The 24872-nt window shown below is 38.1% G+C and overlaps 1 protein-coding gene across 1 annotated transcript in view; it reads left to right on the top strand.

Moving 5' to 3' along the window:
* The window catches only part of ADCY2 (adenylate cyclase 2), a 215069-nt gene that overhangs the window by 123821 nt on the left and 66376 nt on the right, over positions 1-24872 (top strand). Inside the window, exons 5-10 of the mRNA XM_051798981.1 lie at positions 14667-14815; positions 16076-16187; positions 17233-17360; positions 23344-23502; positions 23851-23983; positions 24313-24489. Of these exons, the coding sequence (XP_051654941.1) occupies positions 14667-14815; positions 16076-16187; positions 17233-17360; positions 23344-23502; positions 23851-23983; positions 24313-24489 (858 nt within the window). The remainder of the gene's footprint in view (positions 1-14666; positions 14816-16075; positions 16188-17232; positions 17361-23343; positions 23503-23850; positions 23984-24312; positions 24490-24872) is intronic.

The raw sequence follows: 24872 nt of genomic DNA, 5'->3' as shown, positions 1-24872 counted from the left end.
AAATTAAATCAGCATCAAGAAGAGACGTTACTGTAAAAATAAAAATTATTAGAAAGAAACACTGTACAGAAATTAATTTATTTTTCTCTTTCAGAGTAAGATCATATTCAGGAACTATGCCATGTAATTCCCTATAGTAAATCTAGAGAATAATTTTTTTAATGCTTCTGCACTCATTGTGGGAGAAGGGAGTTTCCTACATTATGGAAAACTCATTGCAGCATTTATCTCAAGGTGAAGTGTGAGGAGGAGAGGTCAAGGAATAGATAGATTAAATAAAATAAGTGGTAGTAAATCCTCACGTCTGTGTATTCAGCAGAGAGATCCAAAGAAGCTCAGGAATGGAACAACTGAAATTACCAAGAGTTGTGCTGATACTGCAGGGCAAGAGAGAGACAACTGTGATAAGTTTTAGCAGAGCTCCAAGGGAGGCCAGAGGATTACTGGCTTAGAAACCCACTGTCTGTTTTGGGCATATTAGTAGAAGTAGAATGCAAGATCACCACACATTTGTTGAGGGCGAGGTATGGAAGAAAAGTCAAGACAGATTTTGTCGAGGAAACAATAGGAATTCTCTGAACGTTTCAAATCTTGGGGGTGAAAATGATCCATTGATATGGGCTACCTGGATTTCTGGAAGACAAGATCCCTCACAAAAGGGTCTTGAAGAATGTAAGCAGTCATGGGACAGGAAAAAATGTCTTTGCATAAGCAAACATTTAAAATTTTATTAGTTCTCCCCTTTGAGAAATTTTTTTTAAAATTTATTTTAAAATTTATTTTAAAATTTATTTTTAAAAAATCCCTCATGTCCCTTCAATTTTCTTTTATGCTCAGATTATTTTTTAACTAACTTTCTGTGTTGCTCCAAAAAAATAAAGATTTCAGTAAAAGTTGCTTATCAACCATAAAATATCTTCAAGTCCCAGAAAGAATACTTTGCTGTTGGAGCGTGTTCCACCAGTCTGCACAGTGTTATTCACAGAAGTGCTTTAGTGTCACATAGTACACCGTAGTGTGAAGATCTGTCAGCTTCTACAGTGAGCTTTATGCTGCCCAAAGGAAAGCCGTAAACAAATTTAGTTTGTTACATAAGATAGTTTTAGGTTTCTATTCATATATAAAATAAAGCCTGAGTATACAAATATACAGAGTATACAGAGTTTATGTACGTTTCTAGAAGATGAAAAGAATACTCAAAGAGTAATTTACTGGAATTCATAAGGTACAGATACAGATTTACTGGGCTTTTTTTCTGGCTTTACTGTAACCAGATAGATTTGTTTATGAAATAACATGGATATTGAGGGTAGAGCCAATTGTTAGTGTAATATTAACAGCAGGCATTTTCCATATTTCTTCATAGAATTGTTCTTGTCTAGTGTTTCCAAGTAGCAACTATGTTTGCTACTCCAACTTGCAGTGTAGCTTGGGCCCCGGTTTTTGGTGTAGACCCACATTTTCTTGTTGACCGTTTCCCCCCAAAAAATAAAACCATCACATTAGGTAATTGAAGGTATTTTAAATCTGGGCAGCTGGCCCAGCCATCTTTCCTTTCTGTCTCCTATGTCACACTGAAGAAACATGATTTTATTGCTGGTCTTCCAGTTCTTCCTGGGCCATATTTTGTTTCTATCTATTTACTCTCTTCTTCTGCACTGGAAGCAGAGACTTGAAAATTCTGTATTGCATATGCTGTAGGATTTCTGTACGACTTGAATAGAAAAAGTATATCTAGGAAACCATTCATTCAGTGTGCTGCTGTTAGATATTAGAAACAGGCATCTGAAAAATGCATATGTGAACCTATAGATGAGGAAAGTTAGCTGAAACCAGCAGAAGTTGTTATCAGAATGTCACCTTCCCCTTAGTGTTGAGAGAAAAACAAACTTTGAAGAAGTTCTACTGGAAGATGCGAGGTGATTGGTCTGAATATCTATTACTGCCCTGAATCCAATGAATTTTGGTCTGCTGGAGGAGCTGTACGTTTGCAAAAGAAAGATGGAGCATTTGCTCTGAATCAGCTGTCAGTACTTCAGCATACAGTCTCAAAGCACCAGGCTTCCTTGGAGACTTCAAAAGGAAAAGGATACAGGAGAATAGCAGAGGAACTGGTATCACACCAGAGAGATATGATGCAGACCTTTATCTGTCAAGCATTAAATAATAACTACCTTATGTATGTGCAGTGTCATTCTTTGAACAGCAGTTACAAACTAAGGGATGAGCTTCTGCAATGGAAGTTTCTTTTGAATTGCCCAAATAAGAAAGAACCTTTTGCCCCCAAATAATGTATAGAATTTGCTCACTGCATGGGCTGCAGTCCATACAGAGGTAGGCATGGCTGCAAAGGCTTAACCTTGCTGAATCACTGAGAGAGCTTATTCAAATTTTAAACCACACTTGGTATGGTAGAGCATGACTCATAGATCCTTGGATGGAATAGCTACCAGTCTCAAACATGAGAGTTTTATTTACAGCATAGTTAACTTAGGATAAATTAGAATAAGTTAACTCTTTACTTAAGGAAAGCTCAGAATTGTTAATGAAACAGAGGAAATAGGAAACTTGAAAATATATCTCTTATTGAGTCCTTGCAGAGCAAAATTTCCTCCAGCTTCTTCTAGAAAGCCCTTCTATTTAACAGCTTCCAGTGGCTTCCAGCATTGAAACAACCTCAGCAACTCCCTTTGGGGTCTCTAGGAAATCTTCTGTCACCTTTACATTTGCACAACAGTTTGCTCTGCAGAAGGCAGTTGCACTGTGGTAGAGTAATATCTCTCTTCTTCATGCTTTCTCCCTGATTGCTCCACCAGTCTTCCAAAAGGTTCTTTCTGCTGCACCTCTCAGTGACTCTCATTTAGATGGATCTGCTTGATTCAGAGTGAAGCATTTCTTTCCAGTCACAACCCTGGGGGGAAAAAAAAAGGGAATTATTCTTAATACTGATATTGCAAACTGCAAACAAGCAAGTTCTGCAATGACCCAAACTGAATATATAGGGCCTTCTGTAGGAAGGCCCTGATTCATCAGAACACAACAGTGCATTTAGCACATGTTCTGTGGATTCTTGGCAGGACTTAATATTTGCATGTTGCTAAGCTGTGCTGAACATGGCAATGCAAGCACTGTCGTGGGGAAGACAACTATTTTAAGGTGTACCTTGGAGGCAGGATTGAGAAAGAAATTTCCTCCCTCTTGCTTATTAATAACAATAGTGTACTAATAAAAATCAGAAACTGTATTTTATAACGTTTCTTATTACAAGTGGCTGGAAATATATAGAAGTCTAATTTTTTACCATTTTCTTCAAAATTATATAGAGTAAATGGTACAAAAAGCAATGTAAGTGTGAAAAAGTACATATTCTGTAATCTTTGCTAATATCATATAGAAAGAGTTTTGAAGCAGTAAAAAAATTTCACCAAGAGGACTGGAACAGGAGCCAAGTATGAAAATAAACATCTTGTTACATTAAAGATGTAAATTTTTTGTTCTTCCATTCTTACCAGGAATTATGGTTCCTTATAGCTTAAACATTTGGCATTATTATGCCTGTATTGCTGAGGTTTCACAGATGAATAATAAATTATGATCTTGTGAATTACATGGTAAACTGTTATCGGTTATATATTACCTTCTGGTTTCTTTTAGTTTTATCTCTTGAACAGCAACACAATCCTCATTGTCAACACATTTTTCTGATAGATAGATCTATTAATCCGTGTTTAAAATGCAGAGTTTCAAAATTAATCAAATTAAATAAAGGCATGGAGTATATTGATGATGTATGCTGGAAATAATCAAAAAGAATTTTAGATGAAGTCACAAACCATTTCCAAATTTCTCAAAAGCTTGGAATTTTTATAAGTGCAGTAATCATAGAATAGATTTAATTCATCCATACCATATTTGCCTTTAGAAATAACACTGCCGCAATCAATCAGCTGCAGCTTTCATATTTTTTTTACACTATTCATATTCACATGTACAAATGTGCAGGCATCAGTGTGTAAACCAGGATTCCAAAACAGTAGACATAGAACTATTTTAAAACCCTCAATATGTGAGGACAAGAATTCAGACCTAATATCTCAAGGGGAAAAACTGGACCCCATCTTTTCCAGTGCTGAAGGACATTTATCAAATATCCCCACTGGATTGGACATCCCAAGAGAGAGAAAGAGGAAGAGCAGCAGCCCTTGTGCAGGAGTCTGGGGATTAGAGATTCACCTGGAGTGCTGCAGTGACAGGAAATCTAGTACTTGCTTCAGTGATCTTTAAGTGGTTTCATATTGGAGGTAATTAGTTTCACCTGAAAAGGCTGCTAGGGCTCTACCTCCAAAATAACCTCATGCTCACTGATAAGCATTTCTCCATGGGGATAGGAAGAGAGATGAGGTCTCATTTTGGCAGAGGACTGTTTTGAACAAGGGTTGCTTACAGAGAGCATTGTCTAACCCATGTATCCCCTGTTAAAGCATGAAAAGTTTTGGAGCTGACATCCCATTTCTGCACCACTGGTCACTGTGGCTCTGTACTGAGCCTATGTTAGTGGGCACAGATGCAGGCAGCTGATGTGGTGACCTGATGGGGGACACTGTGAATCACTACATGTCAGCCAGAGCTGTGTCCAGCCTATCATGGGGAATATAAAAACAGCCATGGAAAAAAACTTTTTTGTGTATAAAAAAATTACCCATTAGGCATCAAAACGTTATCTAGCCAGGGACCCATGGTGCCTCTGCCCAAACACAGTTCACAAGGAAACAGGCAACTGCTGGAGGCTGGACACAAGCTGTTTTGTGTAGAGGACCTCTACACCCAAGTAGGGTATCCTCACCTCTCAGGGGTTGTGGCCCATGGACAGCCCATGCTGGAGCAGAGACACACCTGAGGGCACTGCAGCATGTCAATGTCCCAGGCCAGAGCAGGGACACTGAAGAAAAGGGCAGCAGAAACCATTAAACACAGAGCAACAGAAGTGGTTAAGCACACAGTGACAGAAGAAACTATCATGCTACTCTCTCAGCTTCCTACACTACCCGTCTCCTCATCACAAGAATTTTGATGGACTGAGTATAATCCACAGCAAAAATAGGGAAAATTGAGACCAGGAAGTGTGGAGGATAGATGATTGTGTGTCTGCCTCACTTATTTTCTTTTTTTTTTTTTTTTCAAAGCTGCAATAAGCAATGAGAGGCTTGTTTTTGTTTGCAGTAAATTAATTCAATTAAAATTGCCTGACTCTAGACTGTTTTGCTCACAACAGAGTCCCAGGCACATAGAGGTGCCTCTTTCCAGCCTGGAGCTAAGCACCTGCTGACTCTTAGTACAGAATCATAACCAATACCCTTTTCTGGGTATATTCCAATTATGTGGCCTCCTCTGGCAGCTCTGATTTTTCTCAGTTGCATTTTTAGGATTCTGATTTTCTCTGTGCATTACACACACAGACTTAGTGCCTGTCCTCGTGGGATGGGTGACAAGGCACTTGAAAGTCTGGTATTTACCATTCTTGTCCTTCTGTGATTAAGCCTGAATTTCTGTCTCCATACCTATATGCGTAAGTACTTCTGGAACCATAGAAAATCCTTTGGAAAATGTACTGACAGTAATATGGAAAATGTTGTTCAGGAGTTTTAGAAAATGAAACCAGGCTAATTCTGAAAGCTTTAACCCTTGCTATATTTTATGCTAACTTTTGTTTTGTGGTTAGGCCTAGTAATGAGTGCTAAGGAATAGTTTAGCATGTACCTGCCATACTGTAAGTTCTTGTTTGTGTTTTTCTTTCCTGATCAGGTTCCTCAAAATAAAGAGAATTGGTTTTCAGAACTCTGGGGATTTTATTTGTTTTCCAGTGGGACCAAAGTTTTTCATTTAAAATTTTTTATCTTTAGTAGCTGGTGAATATAATCATTAAAGAGCAGTTGGGAGATTTCTACAAGACACGTATTCAGTGACTAAGCAGAAGAGAAACTTTAATTCCTGAGACAGAGATATAATGCAAATCATTCTTGCTCCCTTTTATTTAGACCATTGTAAGGAAACAAAAGGTCTGCTTTATGAATGCAGTAACAGTGTATACTTTCCAGACATCTGCCTGTTCTTTGATTTCTACCTAGTGTGAGTCAGCTTCCTCTGTCTGCAAGGCTAGGAAGCGAGCTGTTGAATGAACAGTGATGCTTACTGCTGTTCAGAAAAGAGGTGTTAAAATATACAGCTTGCAACATTAAAATTTATCACTGTTTTACAAGAAGCAGGACAGATCCTTACTGTAGCTTCATTTTTCATTAATATACAGATGAAATAAACTTCTGCAATTAGGTTCTGTTTGAATAAACTTTTATCTCTATTTAAATAGGCTGTTTTGTGGGCCAAACCTATGTTTAGTTACTTCTATTCTAGAAGTATTCTATTCAGAGATTGCTGTCTGGCCCTGCTTCTGACCTCTCTGTCTGACCCACTTTGAAGTGTTTATGAGCTCCTGACAGGTATAGCTGGGTGGCCGATCCTTGGTTTTGATCCTTATTCTGTGGGGTGACTGACATTTGATCACACAAATGTGTGATATCTGTATAATATCTAATAAAATACCAGAAAATCGCCAGCGACACACAGAAAGAAATCCATTCTTGCATGCTTAGTTGGTATTCTGTAAGCAGATGGCTAGAACATCAGCTGGCAATGTCAGAGGTAAAAGCAACCAGTTTCATGTTAACTAGAAGAGCATAGAGGAATGATACTGACAATGTGCTTCAGACGTAATCATCTAACTTAAGTGTAGTGCTGTGGCTTAGAAATGCTTTTTGTTTTGCTTTGGATTTGATGCTTTCAACCACAAGGTTTCACTCTAAGCTGGGCAGCTGAACAGGAAACTTCAAGCAGTACTCTTGAATGTCTTCCCTGACATCGCATGGATGGTTTGGAAGAAGGGAAATATGTGAAAAGAGAGATGAGTCTGGTTTTGTTCATTTCTATTGAAAAAATAGCATAAAATTCTTCTCAAAATGTGAAGCGAGATGTACTGGAGTTAAAGGGTTTATTGTTTAAAAGAATGGTATTGAGCAATTTCCAGCAGTGTAATACTTCACCGTTATTAAAGGCTGATATAGTAATAAACATGTTAATCTCCTCAAACTGATTATTTTCAAAATGCTTCTTCTGTCTTTTCATCAGTTCTTGAAATATATAAAACTTAAAGCAAGAGTTAACAGGATCAGATGGAAACAAACCTTGAAGTTCTGTCAGTTAATTAAGCAGCTCTGGCTGTGTATGTCAGTATGTTCTGTTTACGCTGTTGTTTTGCTGTTTGATGACTCGTCACTTGACCACCCGCAGGATAGGCACATATTCTGAAGGTGAACATCATTTGCAAAATTAGTCATAAAAAGCTTGCATATGCAAACTGTAATCCATGCATAAACATTGAACAACCCCTAAGTTCCGTGAAGGAATTTGTCTTTGCCAAATGTGTGATGAGCCTATGAATTTAAATGAGCTTTCAGATCCCTATCCTGAAAAAACGTGACAGCGAAGCAGTGCTTCCAGGTAGCTTTAATGTTGTTTGGAGATGAAGGTGACCGGCTAGATGCTAGCTCTGCATTCACAGAGCTACTCAGCAGCAAATGAGCTGGGCACAACACTGTTTATTTAGCCTGAAAACCGTTAAGTGTATTTCAGTCAAAAGCCTGCATTGACTGTACTGTTCTTGCAAAGCAAGCAGGTCACACCACTGATGTTTTGTCATTGCAAAAGTGTTTGAAGACAACTCACCCCTTTCTGGAGGGATGGTTGGAGCTCAGGGACAGGTTGCCCCTCACCCACAGGCAGAGACTCCCTGGCAGCACCATGGGGGCTTGTCTGGCCCTTCCCTGGGCTTCACCCTGGCCCTGGTCCAATGCCAGCACTTGGCTGAACATCTCTCATCACCGTGGTCTGAGCTGGTGACCTGGACCTCCGGCAGCCAGCATGAGTCTGCCCACTGGCAGCCCTTTTTCAGGGCTCTCTTTCCTGTGGGAGCAGCTCCCAGACACCTGTGACTTGTCTTCTGCAAGATAACTTAATGAGGGCATTTGCATTCCATGGCTGAGGAAATAGTGAGGACTGAGAGGATGGTGCATTCATTTCTCCTGTGTGTATTGATTTTCTGGTGTTGATATTCTGGCTCCTGGCATTATCAGCCTTGAAATTTCACCAAAAGGGTCATCAAAACAAAACATCTTTCAGTGCCATGCTTGGGGATTTTAAAAAAACTCAGTTTCCATGGGGAAAAAAAAAATTAATCATGAATGAATGTTGTTAGCAATGAGGGACCCTTTAGGAGAACAGACGAGAACAGATGAGAGTTCATAGTTCTGTCCTGAGGAGAGATATTACCTGTGGCATAAAGTCTGTGCTAGCCACAACTGGAAGCAAAAGCAGCACTTAGATATGTAAAAAAAGGGTTCAGTATGGTAAAAGTTGTGATATGTAGATTTCTAGATGTCAGGAAAAATCCTTAAACTGTGTCTGATTTTGTCAAGGCCAGTAGCAGTGTTTTGGAAATATTCAAAGAAAAAAGTCATCATAACAAAGGGGCTGCCACTAGACAAAAAAAGTATAAACAATCAGTATAAAATAAAAGATGCTGCTGTGATGGTTTTGCATTTGGAAAGAAATACAGTGATGTACTCAACAACTTGGTAGGAAATCAAGTCATATGAAAATATTTTTCAGTTTTTAATGGGGAGTAGGTTTGGGTTAAATAACTTTTCAAAATCAGAAGATTTCAGTAAGATGTTTGATGCAATGTGCACAGCGTAAAAGTACTGACACTCCCCATGAAAAGAGCACAGTCTAATGGATTTTGATTGGAGTAACTGGAAATTAGCAGTGGAGATGTTCAATGAACTGGTATGTGTTTCATGTTCTGCAAGAACCACATCTCCTTGTTTATGCTATTATGTATTTTGTATTAATGATCTAGGAGGTATGTGAAGACATTCATAGACAACCATTTTTGCAGAAATCACAAATATTGGTGATATGGTTTGAAGCTGGCTCCCTGCCAAGTCTCCAAACCGTACCACCAGAGTTCCCCCCCCCCCCCCCCCCCCAAAACCTCAGGGAAAAGAGGGAGGAAAAAAAAACGAAAGAAAACCCGAAACGAGAGAGAGACAACCAAAGATGAGATATATAAATATATTTGCACTTATATACAATTAAAAATAAGGGAAAGGGAAGGGGGAAGGGAAAAGGAACAAAACCAAAATATTATGTATATAAATATCCCAATTAGCGGCCCAAGATCTATCCACTAAAAGAGTTAGCAAAGAAATAGCTCACTACTCTCCTGGGACAACCGAGGGTCGCTCCGGAACGATCGCCGGCAACCTCTGTCTCCCAAGGTCGACAAGGCCCAACCAGGCCTCGCTCCCCAACACGGCAGACTCAACAGCAGGGAACCTGCACCTCCAAGCCGCCGGAAGGAAAGAGAACGAAGGCCTCTCCTCCTTTCTTCTTATAATCTGGCTTACGTAAAAATCGTAGGGAATACTGGGTAAATCTGGACCCTTCCTTGGTTACAAACTGGTCACCAAGGAAGGCCTAGCCCAAACCACCACAATTGGTCTGATAGTAAATACTGTAATATGGAATACTTTATAAATTATATTAATCAAGAGAGTTTATAATAACTGTCTGAAGAGTCATAATTCTGGAAGCAAAGAGTATGGGCCAGAGCTAGAATATTTCAAGGCTGCAACTTCAAAAAATATTTTGGAGACAATAGGAGACATGAAACGGCAGACAGGGAACTCCAGGAATGTTACAGCAGAAAGTTGTGCAGTGTAAATCATGGATATATTGAAGAGAATAAAGCAGGGGGGTAGGTGTGTGCATGTCTTTGTTTAGTGGAGCAAAATTTTAGGATTTGTGTCAAAAAAACTTTGAAAAATGATTGAAGGTTGTTTAGGTTTTTGAGAAGAGAGTGTAGAAAATACTTAGGAGCAGGAGATTTTTGGAGCTGTTTACCTGATCAAAGTTATCTGTGTTTGCAAGGAACAGAGTATGGACATTAATCTTGAGCTGAGAAAGATATAACAGGGCCAAGACTTCAAAGTAAGAAATACACAACACATTTTAACAGTTTTTAACAGTTTTAACAGTTCAGCTAACTAACAACTAGAACAAACTGCAGAGGAGTTGATGAATTCTTCACCTCTTTATGTCTCTGTAATCAAAATTGAATACCTTTCTCTGTGTGTATGAATAAAATTGATTTATTGGTCTTAGCACAGCTAATAAGATTGGTGGAGATTACTAACATAGGCTAAATTTAAGGAGATAATAGCATGTAATTTTTAAAAATCATCTCCCCTCCCAGTCAAGAATCTAAGTTAGCTTGAAGAAAAAGCAATTTACAACTATTTATCCTTGTAGGTGTATTTAAGAGAATGATCATGAGGTCTGGGTGAACAGTACCATAATTTGACAAACAAGTACCCTGTTGATCCCCATCTCTATCAGCTTCATAGCTGTTTCATCATTTTGTGATCAGGAGTCACAAGATTCCTTTCCTGTAGGTTATCTCTTTATACATTTCAAGGGCAGTTGAAAATTTAATTATATTTATTAATTATTTGTTATTTGTTTATTTGTTAACTTTGTTGTGAAGCAGAATGCATGTAAGGCTAATTGCTTCTTGAGCTCTTACTGCTGACTTCCTGACCTGGTTTGTCAAACTTGCTAAATAGATGATTAAAGATATGCCAGAGGAATCTGAAAACAAAATCCAACCCACAGGAAATCAGATTTCATTATGATTCTATGATTCAGTACCTTAAATGACATTGAAAGGGACAAAAATATCCCTATATGGGATTACAGGGGCAGAAATATTCCTATAGTCCTTTACTGATCTACAAATATATAATTTTTCTGCAGGCTGCTTGAACATCAGAAGAAGCTTAACAACAAAGATGGACATTTCTTCCAGTAAGACCAAGATTTAGACCTGCAGTTCCCTCCACAGAAAACAGAGAGAGAGAGAGAGGGAGAGAGAGAGAGAGATGCTCCCTCAGGAATTCAGTATTAGATTCTGTGAATTGCCTTGAAGGAGTGTTTCTCTCTACTGAGAGTAAGGCACTAAGCTAATTTTAATGTAATGAGTCATATCAGACTACTTTTATTTCTCTGTGTCATTCTGTTGTCAATATTATTCAAGAGATCAGACTAGATGGAAGAGTATTTGGCCTTTAAATCTATAAATTCTTTGAATTATGCTACAGTAAAGAGTTGCTAGTTGTGTAATCCTGTACATGTGAGTGAATCAGTATTGGTAGTTTACATAACAAAACAGGAATGAGCAAATAAATAAACCGTTATTGCCTCAAGCCAAGAAGAGGTTGATTTGTGAAACATGCACTTTAAAAAATGTACTGTACCAAGCATTTGAGGATATTTTGTTTGTTTGCTGCATAGCAGCATCATGATACTATGCAAGATACTCAAACACAATTACCACCTTGCAGAATACAAGAGTCCTGTGTTCTTTAAATGAGCCAAGCTAACTTTAACTAAACAAGTTTATCAAGCTGTAGAGGAATGGTGTGTAACTGCGAATCACTGCTAAAGTCATCTGTATAATTCAGGGAAAATTCTGACAAAGAAATCAACTTAGATGTGAGATTGAGAGAAGGGAACTCAAATAACAGTGTGACATATACCATGGAAAATCTTCAGTTGGAGAATCCAGGGAGGATGTCTACTTGCTATCCTTCTACTGGGATCCAGAGGAAGAAGAGAGAAGTACTTAACCCTACAGTATTGAAAGGCGCTATAACGTTGTATTCAGTACAGATTGTGAGCTCTGTCTTTTAGCCCTAGGACTTAAAAAATCTCAGCTACAAGTGACTTGAGTGGTTGAGAGGAGAGCAATTGGTTTTGATGCTTCAATTGTGTTCTTTTAAGCCACCGGTGATGACAAAACAGGAAGGAAGAGGTGTTCTTAAGTGCTATGCGTATCTTTGGATCTTTTAGCAAAAAGAGAGGGAACAAGCAAGCAAGCATTTTGCATTTGTCTAGCTGACTAGCCCAGTCACAATCTTCATAAGAAGTTAAGATTCAATTTCTTTCACAATTGTCTTTTAGTGAAAGAAATGAAAATTAACAATCCACGTTATCACACAAGTGATAACTTCAGGATTGAAATGCGAGCGCTTGCAGCCTGCATGACGGAGAGGGTGGCTGAAGGCTCTAGGTGCAAGCTGGGCATGGCAAAGTATTCTACAGTGCTTCACCAATTGCAGTTCTCTAAAGCCACCTCTGGTTGCAACCTTCTCTTTTGTACAGTGGAAACAGAGGAAGGAAAACATTCTTTGGAGGGAATTCTGGTGTGGTGAACAGCTTCACCAGGATGCTTAAGCAGACTGGAATAGTGGTCTGGTCTGGAGAGAAAAAGGAGGGGAAATATTCCATCTCTCCTGATGTCCCCTCTCTTTTTTTCCCTTCTCTCATATGATTCTTTGGCCTGTAGTTGACTTTACGGTTCTTCCTATGAAAACTTTTTCTCTTGCTTTTTCTCTTGCTTCCTTGAAAACCTTTGCTGCTTTTTCCTATGGCCTTTGTCCAGCCTTTCTGGGTTTCAAACACATAAGCAGTAACCTAACTTTGAGTGTCTGCATCATTGTGTGTCTGGAATTATAACCGTCATAGGAAGATTGTGAGCTAGCTTGCATTTACTAGCCATGGTACGACAGGAGTATGGTAACGTCCAATTGTAGCTCAGAGCATTCACCTCTTCATTAACTGTGTAATAATAATTATTAACAAGTGCTGACCCATCCAGTGCATCACAAAATAATAATTTTTTCTGTTAGATAAAGATCAAGTCGGAAGAATAAGCTTTCATTATGGAAAAAAAAATCTATTGTTTGTACAGATATTTTTTCCGTATTAGCAAAATGCCTCCACCAAGAACCAGTTCAAATGAAACATTGCCAGTGAACATAAGCAGTGAAAATACATTGATCTCTTGGAAGTAAACTTGCTAAAATGCCTTAACATACTAAATAAAACTTTCATTTAAGAAACAAAGTCACATTAACATTTTGATGAAAAGTCAATTGTATATGTCCTTCTCAGTTGCAATGTGTCAAATCTGAGATCCTAGCAGTAGGAAAATGGTACTTCTTATTTTATTCTTGCCTAATTAGTGAGGCTAGAAACAGGTATACTTTACCTTGAACGTTTACTTCATGAGTCATCTTACTGTTTATGTGATATGCCTTAGTATGCAAAATAAAGAACAATCCATACCTATGTGAATCAAAATTATTTTTAGATCTCATCAGAGTGGAAAAAAAAAAAGAAAATTTTTGGTTCAATACTTACTTAGCGGCAAAGCAAGATTCTGTCTTGATTCACTGAAATAAAGGTTTTTTACAAAGTATGTGTAGGATCAGTTTCACAGGGCCTCATATAACTTAGTGCTATGCTCACAAGTGCACAAATGCTATGAGGAATGTGAAGTTTTCCTTATATATGAGAGATAGCTGAGGTAGCTGCAAATATTCGAAGAGTCTGTAGCCCTGTGTTGTCATGCTCTACTCAAGGTCATTAGACCTGAACAGAAGTAATTATCCCAGGCAGAGAATTGGATTAATGGTTACATTTCTTCTGGTACCTTCGTGAATAGAACTGCAAACTCTGCAGAAATACACGTTGTGAAACAAAGAGAATGCATCATTCTGAGTAACACCTGCAGATCATGCACATTTTGAGATCATCATTTCTTCTGGCTTATCTGTCTCTGACTCTGACTAGGGCTTTTCCGGATACCTTCCCTCTCCTCACTGACTGAGGGTTCTAGTTTTTGTGCTTAACCAGAATTAGTCTCTCTGCTCTTTTTCAGTTTCAGGATGGAGTATGATCAAAGAAAGAAGGGTTTTTTTTTCAGAGTTCTTGTTGATCTGTTTTCCAGAGAAATAGGACCTGAGTTTAAAGCTGTCACAAGTAAAATGGGCAAAATGAAAATGTACTGATGTAAGAGACCTTTGCAAAAGGAAGACCATAATGCCAACAAATGATGAAAAACATGTAGGGTTTGGGGTTCTTTTAGTATTCAATTTGCTTTTAAGTTAATATTTTAAAAAAATATTTTGTCAAATGCAATAATAAAGTAAGGGGACAGTACATATCAAAATGGTCTGCAAAATTTCAAGATTTGCAATATTCCATGTCTGTATTTTCTCTTTTATTTTCAGTCTAACTGCTAAAATTATAGCTAAACATTTAAAATACATTAAAAAAGAGATTTAGCCTATTCTACGTGAGTTAGACTGCATTTCCCTTAAAGTCCTCTGAACTGGCCTTGCAGCTCTTTTTTTATTTGCTGCATACTACTCAGATATTGAATAGATTACTGTACATAACTTCTTCTGATATTAAGTTTAGCTTAAGCTTTTTCTAACCTTGAAGAAGCTAGGTATTACTTGGAAGCATGTATATATTCCTGTCATATTCTTCAAGGAACTGATTAACTTTGGAGGCCATACCAGGTCTGAGTGCAAACCTCATCAGAATGTTCTACAGTATTGACAATAATGTGTGCCTTGCACAGTGTTGCTACCATACTAATTTTATTCTCCTTAAAGAAATTGTGGACATTTCATTTTAAACTTTAGGAGCGTCTTCTACTTTCTTTACTGCCTGCTCACATTGCCATGGAAATGAAAGCAGAGATCATTCAGAGGTTACAAGGACCGAAGGCGGGTCAGCTGGAAAACACCAACAACTTCCACAATTTGTATGTCAAAAGGCACACCAACGTAAGGTATTGTACTGTAACAAAATGTATCAACAACATTCAGAAAAAAAATCGAAAAGAAAGTGTTAAGTGAGCAATTAAGAAAGCAATCCTTTTAATATGATTTTCAACAATTTAATGTTTATTATCTGTTAATCTGATCAAATGCTGACAATTCCATGTTCCAGAAAGTCACAGAGGTGATGATAAAATGAAGTTGTTGAGAAAAAACCACACATTAACAGGCTCTTTTCATGTCTTCTTGATCTGTTCAACCTGGGGGAGACTGAGGGGAGACCTCACAGCAGTCTACAATTTCCTCCTGAGGGGAAGAGAAGGGGCAGACACTGATTGACCAGTGACAGGACCCAAGGGAATGGCCTGAAGTTGTATCAGGGGAGGTTTAGGTTGGATATTAGAAGAAGGTTCTTCACCCTGAGGGTGGTTGGGCACTGGAACAGGCTCCCCAGGGAAGTGGTCACATCACCAAGCCAAGTTCAAGAAGCATTTGGATGATACTCTCAGGCACCTGGTGAGACTCTTGGGGGTAGTCCTGTGCAGGGCTGGGCGTTGGACTCAATGATCCTTGTGGGTCCCTTCCAACTTGGCAGATTCTGTGATTTTTCAAGTTAAAATACTAAATCTTGCTTTCATGTATACCAGTCAAAATTGTAATTCACGTCAGTTGTATTATTTTGATTTTGTATTTTGCTTAACTGGAACGATTTCTCAGACTTTATATCATGTAAATAGAGACAGCTGTATGACGTATGTATTTTACAAAGTACCTGAGAAAAAATATTCTGAAGGATCCAGTTATTTATTAATTCTAAACTTTAGTAGTTAAAAAAATAACTCACCATTTATTTCAGACATTCTTCTTTACAATTTCTTTTGTGTGGCTTTTTGATTGGACAAGTTAGTTTGAATTACATTCTTAGATATTTTAATACACTAATAAATATAGGTACAGAATGTCTATAAATACCTGTAAATATAGGTATACTATAAAGGTAATACTTGGGAAGATAATACCTATGAAGATCAGTATAGGTATATATTACCTATAATGCCTATATTACCATAGCACCTATTTAGGTAAATGTAGGTTTGCCTATAAATATAGTTGTATTTATTGCTCTTCACTTAGCAGTGGCTGTTTTGGGTACAGGCATACCCCTGTGAAGTCCAGAATGCTTACACTCAGATTTAGCTGTTGTTTGATAAATCTGAGTCCTGCGGAAGAAAACTGTGACCAAGATTCTGTTCAATTCTATTTCTGTCTAGCATCTTGTATGCTGATATTGTGGGATTCACTCGCTTGGCCAGTGACTGCTCACCAGGGGAATTGGTGCACATGCTAAATGAGCTGTTTGGCAAGTTTGATCAGATTGCAAAGGTGAGTTTCTGTGGGCTGCTACTGTTAGTTTAAGTAAGTAAGTCATCTTTAAAATATTTTTTTCTTCTCGGGATCTTCAAGCAGTATTTCTGAGCCTTTGGCAGGAAGATTGGATTTGAAACATGAAGGAGAAAACTCTGGCTCTGGTCTGAGTGCATCAGTGTATTTCTATCAGTGTGACAGTCTGTGAAACTCAAGATAACTCTCTCTAATAGGACCAATAGAGACAGCCTATGGAGACCAGTAAAGCTTAATGGCAGATGAATACTTCTTTCAATAGCTTTTTTACAATAACAAGGATTATGAAACTCAAGATACAAAAGTGTTAGTTTTCTGATCTCTGGAAAAGCATTTAAGAGACTGGAGGAGGAGAGAGACAATATTGATTGAAGCAATTTTAATCACTGACCGCAACCTCTTGATTACTCAAGGAAAGAATAAAAAGCAAGTAGAAAATTTTCTTCTGTTTATTTAGGTGCTATTTTTAAAAAATTACATCAAACTTTATGTGTGAAGGTGAAATCAGAAACTCCAGAGCATATAAACATTTCCTGAGATATTAGTTCAAAAACTATTGTTCAGTATTAGTTTTAAAAACATAAAAACCTTTACATTAAAATACATTGAATTATAGAAATACTATTATGACTGGTAGTTTCTGGAAGTGTTCCATAGTACATCTTCAAAGATGTAAATGTGGAAGGCTAGGTCTTTTGATTTCATATTTCAAACAAAAAGGCTTTATTTCGATTGAGAATAGGATAGTTTGGCCCAGTTTTTTAATCTCAGCTCTGTACAACTCTGCATATATATGTATTGCAGTGTATGTACTTCCCAATTGTGCCCCTTAAGGACTATAACAGGTGGAGGGCTCATCCATTCAAAGCCCTAATAGCACTTCTGTTTTAGCAAGCCAAATCCTTCTCTACTGAAACAAGATTAAGTAGAATTTGCTAACATCATTTAAATCAGAGTTTGTAACAGTAACCCTACATTTATGTATTTCAAGTTGAAAGTGACCATCTCACCTTGCTTTTTCCTCTAGGAAAATGAATGTATGAGAATTAAAATCTTAGGTGACTGTTATTACTGTGTTTCTGGACTACCTATATCTCTTCAAAATCATGCCAAGAATTGTGTGAAAATGGGACTGGACATGTGTGAAGCCATTAAGTAAGTGCCAAACTTATTGTTAAATATTCAACAATAAAAATCTCTGTTTTATCTGTATCTGTGCTACTGGTTGAAACATTCAGGCTTGCAGTAGTTGGTGTGTTTCACTGCAAGGTCCAGTGTGGTTATCTTGAACTCAACCTCAACAAAGAAATGTTTTAAAATGTTGTGTTGTGCAAGGCTATGTCATCACTACCCCATAAAGATGATTAATGGCCTGGAACAGTGCTCATATGAGGAAAGGCTGAAAGAACTGGGATTGTTCAACCTGGAGGAGAGAAAGCCAAAGGGAAAAATCTCGTCGTTGTATTTAAGTACCTGAAGTGAGAGCACAAAGAAAATGTAGCCAGGCTGTTCAATGGTGCCCAGTGACAGACCTAGAGGCAATGGGCACAAACTGAAACACTGGAGGTTTCCTCAGAACTTTGGGAAACACTTTTTTTCATTGCGAGGGCCACTGAGCACTGGCATGGGTTGCCTAGGGAGGTTGTAGAGTTTCCAGCCTTGGAGATGCTCAAAATCCAACTGGTATGGCCCTAAGCAACCTGCTTTGGCTGTGATTTAAACAGAAGGATGGACTAGGCAATCTCTAGATGTCCCTTCTGAGCTCAACTATTCTGTAATTCTGTAATTATAAGATGGTAAATATCCCAATAGACATCACTTAACACTTTGAAGCTTGGCTTTTTTGCAGAGTCGTGATGTTGCCACCCACCTGTGAGTCAAACAGCTGTGAGAAGCCAGAGCTCCTGGCTCCTCCTAAGTTTGGAAATCAGTGGTGGTGGTCAGGAGCTGTTACCTGTCCACAATTAAGATACCTCACAGCCCTTAGCCTGTGGAGTGGTATCGAGCATGTCCACCAAAGACATTTTTAATGGTTTAGAGATTTCTGGACTGAGACTTATTTCCCATGTTGTTAGATAAGCAATATGTGTACCTTACTAAACCCCACGTTGAGGTTTAATTTCACCTTTTCTGTATAGATGAGGACTTCCTGAAACATTTGTTTCAGTCAACACATTGAGGTACTATAGAGAATTCTGTGCTTATCAACAGTATTTTGAATTTCTGGGTTACTCTGTATATCTCTTTTTTTTTCCCCCATAAAAATTGTGCTCGTTCTGTCTTTGAAACAGAAAACAGAGCAAAGTATTTGTGAATCATAATATGATTGCATTTGAAATAGCAGTTGTAACTTATTTCAAGTAACTCAGGTAATAACAGGAGACTTGATATGCTTGTGAAAAAGAAATATGGTTGCATCTGATGGATTAACATTTGTAAGACAGCTGAGGATACAGCTTGAAGAATCCTCTAGCTTATTATTGAAGAGTAGGTTGGGAACAGATTATAGACAACTTCAGCAGTTGTGGTGATGATGGCACTTCAAAGTCTTGCAAAAGGGCAGCTTTACCCCCTCTCAGCTCTACACCTGACTGCTATCAGAACTCTCAATGCAGAGCTGAAATAATTCTTGTAAGCTACCTGCCCTGTCTGAGTTCTACCACCACATTTCAGGGATGTCTGCACATCATGCTGAAGGATCTTAAACCTGACTACACTGAAACTTCAGCTCAGTGTTGTAGTTTATTTGTTAAGTGAGTGTCTTATTCTGTTAGCTTATTCAGAAAACATTTTGTGAGGAAAGAACAATTAAAAAGCCTTCCATGTCTTTTTTTTTCTTCTTTTTTTTTAACCAGGGTCAGAAAATTATACTTAAAATAATTGTCTGTAATTCATACCTGAAGTTATTTTTAGGTTTAAGAAATTAAACTATTGCAAATGGTTACTTATAGCAGTTATAATTAGTGGCGCAAATATCTTTTCTGTAGAAAAAATAAGTTTTCTTTGACTAAAATTACGGTAAATCTGGGTGAGCTACACTTTGCAAAAGCATGTATCATGTGGAGGGCTGGATATTTGGGAGTCAGTACAGAAATCAGGTTGCTGCATTTTCTAAAATGCGGTGGTTTTTTTATCCATATGTGGTTGTACCTTACATTGCATCCAAAAAGCCCATTTTTTAAATGGTACTTGGAGTACTTCTTCTTGACAAGCTTTAAAATGTACAGATTTGGTTGTCTCTTCAGTTTTTTTCACTGGATTCTTTCTCTTTTTCACTTAGACATACTAGACCAATACTATAATTAAAACATTTGCTTCCCTAGCATATTAGGAACTAAAGCTACCATCCCTTCAGTAGAGCAGCTGGTAAAAGAGTGTCAGTCCTGAAGTTCTGACCCACTCTCTTCATTGGCTTAAAAATGTTGGATTTTTTTCCCCAGACTAGAATGAAAGCTTTCTGATTTAGATTTCAAAAGACCTGTGTGCTGTGTGAGAAATGTGAGTTAAAAGTATTTGCATAGAGTTTCTGATCAGTCTGTTTCTTTGTTACTTAAGAGAAAAAAGTACAGGAAGCTGGTGGAAAAACAATGCTAAACTCAAGCCATAAAATGCCCTTCATGAAGAACTGAAAGTATAATATCACACATCATAATCCAGTATTTTACTGGAGCTCAGAGAGCAATCTGTCAGATTCTCACACTTCAGAACTTCCCAATTTTCTTGGAAATAACTTTCTGCTCAAGCTGCCATCAAGTATGTTCATTGTTAATGCTGTATGATCAGGTTCTCCTTGGTAAGAGCAGCCTTATAGACTAGAAAATTGTATGTTAGTTGTATAGCATATATGATCTGACTTTATTACTGTAGTCGGAAATCACAACGCTCCCATAGATGCCTGATTACCACAGCCTGTTTACAGAAGAAGTGAGGAATCTGTACCCTTTGCTTTCAAATGCTTTTGAAGTATTATGTCAGGTGTAACAGCCTGCCACGAAATTGCTGATTATTAATCAACTCCATATTTTGTTGTATAATTGCTTCATCTTTGTATAGAAGCATCTCCTGACATACTTCTGTGCTCTGTAAAATGAGAAGTAGTGGTACTCTTGCTGTTGGAAGTGTGTAACTCAATATGTTTGACTCTATCTAAAATATCTTTTTTGCCAGATACAAATTTTTGCTATATTCAGTCGCTGAGATGCAAACTGCCCCTTCAGTGTGTAAGCTACTGAAATAGAGGAGTTTGCTGTTTAGATTAACAAATCTGTATAGATTTTACCACCTGAATATGGTTTCAGTTCCAGTTCTCTTTGAAGCAAAAAAGAGGAATTCTGCCAAATTGATGGATGATCTGTAGTATAAAGTCTTATTCATTCTGGTTATCTAATGATGTGTAGCTCCATTTTGAGCAATTCAACCTCACTATGCTATGGATTGTTTCCATTTAAACGTGGATCATAGTCCCATTGATTAATTTCTTTGCTACTCTGCACTATGTTGGAACAAATCCAATGTTTCTTGTAGTCTGCAGCCCGCTTGCCCAGGAGTGGGATGCTCAACCTGTCGATCCATAGATACCAGTGCTGCCTGTGATGTTAAGAGCCAGCCACCTTAACTGGGTTCTTTAAGGCTAGAGCTTATCTGTTAAGGCAAAATATGTTTATTTGTGAATATATGGGTTGTTTTCCTTCAGCCCAAACTCCACTCCTTTGTCTCTCTGGTGCCTTCCTGTTTCTCAGCCGCATGTTTCTCAAAGACTATCTTTGATTTGGTAGCATGAAATGAGTTCCATTTCAGAGGAAAATAAAAGAAATTGTTGGATGAGATGGTTATACCATTTTGAATGTTAGATACAAAATAAAATAGTTTTTTTAGGTATGTTTTCACTCCTGTAGGTCTAATCCCAAAGGAAAATATGCTTTTAAAATTAGCAATTTAGAGGGGAATAAATGCTCAAGGCTCACTGAATGTGTTGTAGTGTTTTAGATACCTTAGTCCATAGTTAGAGATGAAATAAAGCTCAGGTTAAGAGAGTAGGTGTTTTCCTAATGATCTGAACTCTTACTTGTGTGAAGTTGCTACAACTACCTGTGAGCTAACCATGCCTTTGAAAAACACAGAATCCTTACAAACTCAAATTTCAGGTTACAATAGGAAAAATACAGTCTTGACGAGTATTTTGGCTGCCTAGCCAGGGTGGGCACACAGACTGTGGTGTGCTGAGGGAAACTAGAGAGACTATGGGAGAGAAAATGAAATAAAAATGGGAAATTTCAGATACGCTTGTGTAGGTAAGTTGAGTGTCTTATGGGGATGTGACAGATACCTTCTCAAATGCATTGTGTCTGTGTCATCATAGCAATTGTTCAAGGAGCACAGGAGAGAAGTAGTAGTAAACCCTAATTTGGTCCAGAGTTATACTGCTAATTTAAAGTCTTCTATGGTTTCTTTAATTTGTGAGACAGAAGAAAAGATGTTCTACTTGCTCCCCTCCTTAACTCCTGAGAGCTTATTATAAAGCAGATTTTATTCTGCTTGCTCTGCAGAATATGGCAGGATAGCCTTTCACCAATTTACTCCTACAGGATAAATGTTCCTCTTCCATTTTGCCCAGTTTTGTAAAACACTTGTTTTCAGAAGTGCTAAGCTTGTGTCATATTTGTTATACAGAGCAAAATGGCATTTGTCATTTGCCAACTGCTTACAAAGATCATTTACAGGCAGTTCATTTTCATGTGTGTCATCTACATGAGAGCAGTGTAAGATGGCAAAGTGAAAAGCGATACTAATAAACACTTGATAGAGACTGAAGGAATTAAAATAGTTTCAGTCATGCTCCTGTTACTTTAATTTCCCAGAAAAAGAACACTTGAGAACTAATGCTTAAATGTAGGATTTACCATATCAAATTAAACCTATTAAGTTCTGTGTTCCCATTCATTACAAAAAAAAGAAGATAAATGGGCCAACTCAATTCTGTAATTCAGAGCTGATGATTCTCATCACTGAGACTGAAGATGTTGCTAGAACTATGAACCTGACTTGTATACAGGAGCTATTTGGGTTCCTTATTCTGTAGTTGTTTCTTCCATTAACAATTTCTCCAAGATAAATGTATGTGCATGTTCCTTATTACTCAGGTTTGGGTCCATGTGAGTTGGGATTTTAATACATAAATGCAGTTAAGTTATGATCTTCCCATTTCTTAGAGCTGTATAAGCCTATCAATATCTGAATTAGTTTTATAACTCCTTACATATGTAGTTAGGTACCCGTATGACATATGTCTCAAAATGTTCTAGCTGTTGGACCTTAGTCACCCACTCATGATTCAGAAAAGCTTCTTCTGGAAAGGTAAATGCCTATCTTATGTGTAGGGCTCTTCTGAGATTTGGGCTGGGTGAAGAAATACTTAACTCTGTCATTGAAAAGGTCAAAAGTTTAGATGTGGTCTGGGCAGTGAGGGTGGCCTTTCAATCACCATATAATGTTGTAGTTGGTACAACACACACTGAGCATGTGGAATGCTGTTGAGCCTCATGTTCTCCACAGCCTGAATGGCACTGAGCCCATATTCCTGAAGTGTGTACAAGCCACAGCCTGTAGAATATCCTGAGGTGCCGTGTTTTTCATCCTTCCCTTCAGATATGACAGATAAGAGAAGGTCTTCAACGCAAATATTAGGGTTTTCAGGTAGAAGGGCACATAACAGTAGTTCCAGATCTCCAGAAGCTTTCTGCAGTCCTTAGGTTCTACCATGAGACCAAACATTTTCACTACTTAACTCAACCCTCCCAAATAATTTCAGATGAATATAAAAGAAGGAGCTTCAGATCTGGACTTGAGAATTAATATTTCTACAAATTGTTGCAAGTATAGCTAATAGGAAAGGTAATATATAATCCTAGCATAAAAAGAATGGAGGCAATGCTAAAAAGAAGTAAATGTTATTACAGTTGATATTGCTAATTTCGTAGAAGGGTTTTGATTGGAATGGACCTTAAAGATCACCCTGCCACAGGCTGGAACACCTCCCATCCAACCTGGCCTTGAGCACTTCCAGGAGTGTGAGTGGTAAACTAAAAGAAAACGAAGGGCCGATTATGTATATTAACAGAGGTTTTCTTATCAACTGCAGGAAAGTGAGAGATGCAACTGGAGTTGACATTAATATGCGCGTGGGAGTGCACTCTGGGAATGTGCTGTGCGGCGTTATTGGGCTGCAGAAGTGGCAGTACGATGTGTGGTCACACGATGTTACTCTGGCCAATCACATGGAAGCTGGAGGAGTCCCAGGGTAAGAGGCTTCCCTGTTAACCTCTGGGCACATGGATTTTTCAGCCATGAAGAAAACACATAGGTACCATGTCTTTCATGGAGATGCGTGAACTAATTCTTAGTGCTGTCCTTGGGGAAAAAAAAAGAGGCACTCAGTATTTTCTGTGATTTTAAGTATTCTTTTTGTATATGGAAACCTTTAGATTTATGCATACTAGAATTTCTAAAAATTAGATTAGAAGGACTGTAAATAAGTGAGCAGCATATAAGAGGTATATCCAAAAGCTAGTAAAATGGTCGGTCAGGTTCGAATTATGCTTTCGATCAGTATTTGTGATTCTGTCATTTTTTTAAAATATAATTTCAGCCGTGTTCACATCACCTCAGTCACCTTGGCACATTTGAATGGAGCTTACAAAGTGGAAGATGGGGATGGAGATGTGAGGGACCCATATCTGAAAGAGCATAATGTTAAGACCTACTTTGTAATCAATCCTAAGGTTAGTAGTACTTTTATTTTGTGACCAGTCATAGTTATTTTTGAGCGGAACCACTAATCTCTTTAGTGAATAATTCACTACTATAAGATATTGATCAGAGCTATTACTGATGCCTACAAATACATAATGTTTGCATTGCAAATGTTTCCCGCTCTTCAGAAATAAGTCTCTGATATTTCCCAGCAATATCATTAAGATTTGCAGGTTCCTAGTAACTCTCCATTTTTAAGTTCTTAAGCGCACAGATCTGTGGTACCAGATGATGTGCTGCTGCTTCAAAAGGTCACGAACACAAAGGCTGATACCACCTTTTATTTTCTTTCAACCAGGGAGAAAAGCGTAGCCCACAGCACCACATTCGACCTCGACACACTCTTGATGGAGCCAAAATGAGAGCTTCTGTCCGCATGACCCGGTACCTGGAATCTTGGGGAGCAGCCAAGCCATTTGCACACTTGCACCACAGGGACAGCATGACCACTGAAAATGGCAAGATAAGCACAACAGTAGGGGCCTACTTATGTCATTTCATACAATTTAGTAACATTTGAAAGGAAAAAGGTGCTCACTGCTAAATACCTGGTTATTTCTGATAGAAGAAGATACCTATGTTTGTCCAGGGCATAAACCCAGTGGAGTAGTTAGGAGCTTTTCCAATGACATGGGAGCTTTGGATTAGGTCTAAGAAACCATGTCTTCCTATAAGTGCATCTCTGAATTATAAGGAGTTCAACATACTTACTAAAATACACAATTTGACCCTCTGAGCTCAGACCCTCCTCAGGCATAGCACGGATAGTGGCTGCTATTCGTCTTGTGGAAAGATATTTTGAACATACAGCCAGAATGCAACACCTTCAGGAATGAAAACTTTAAACACAGAGAAATT

Source organism: Manacus candei, unplaced genomic scaffold, assembly GCF_025592945.1.
Source record: "Manacus candei isolate 608988 ecotype Guabito, Panama unplaced genomic scaffold, ASM2559294v1 h1tg000049l, whole genome shotgun sequence".
NCBI classification, from domain to species: Eukaryota; Metazoa; Chordata; class Aves; order Passeriformes; family Pipridae; genus Manacus; species Manacus candei.
Note: the sequence above shows the minus strand (reverse complement) of the source record. Positions and strands in the feature narration are given on the sequence as shown.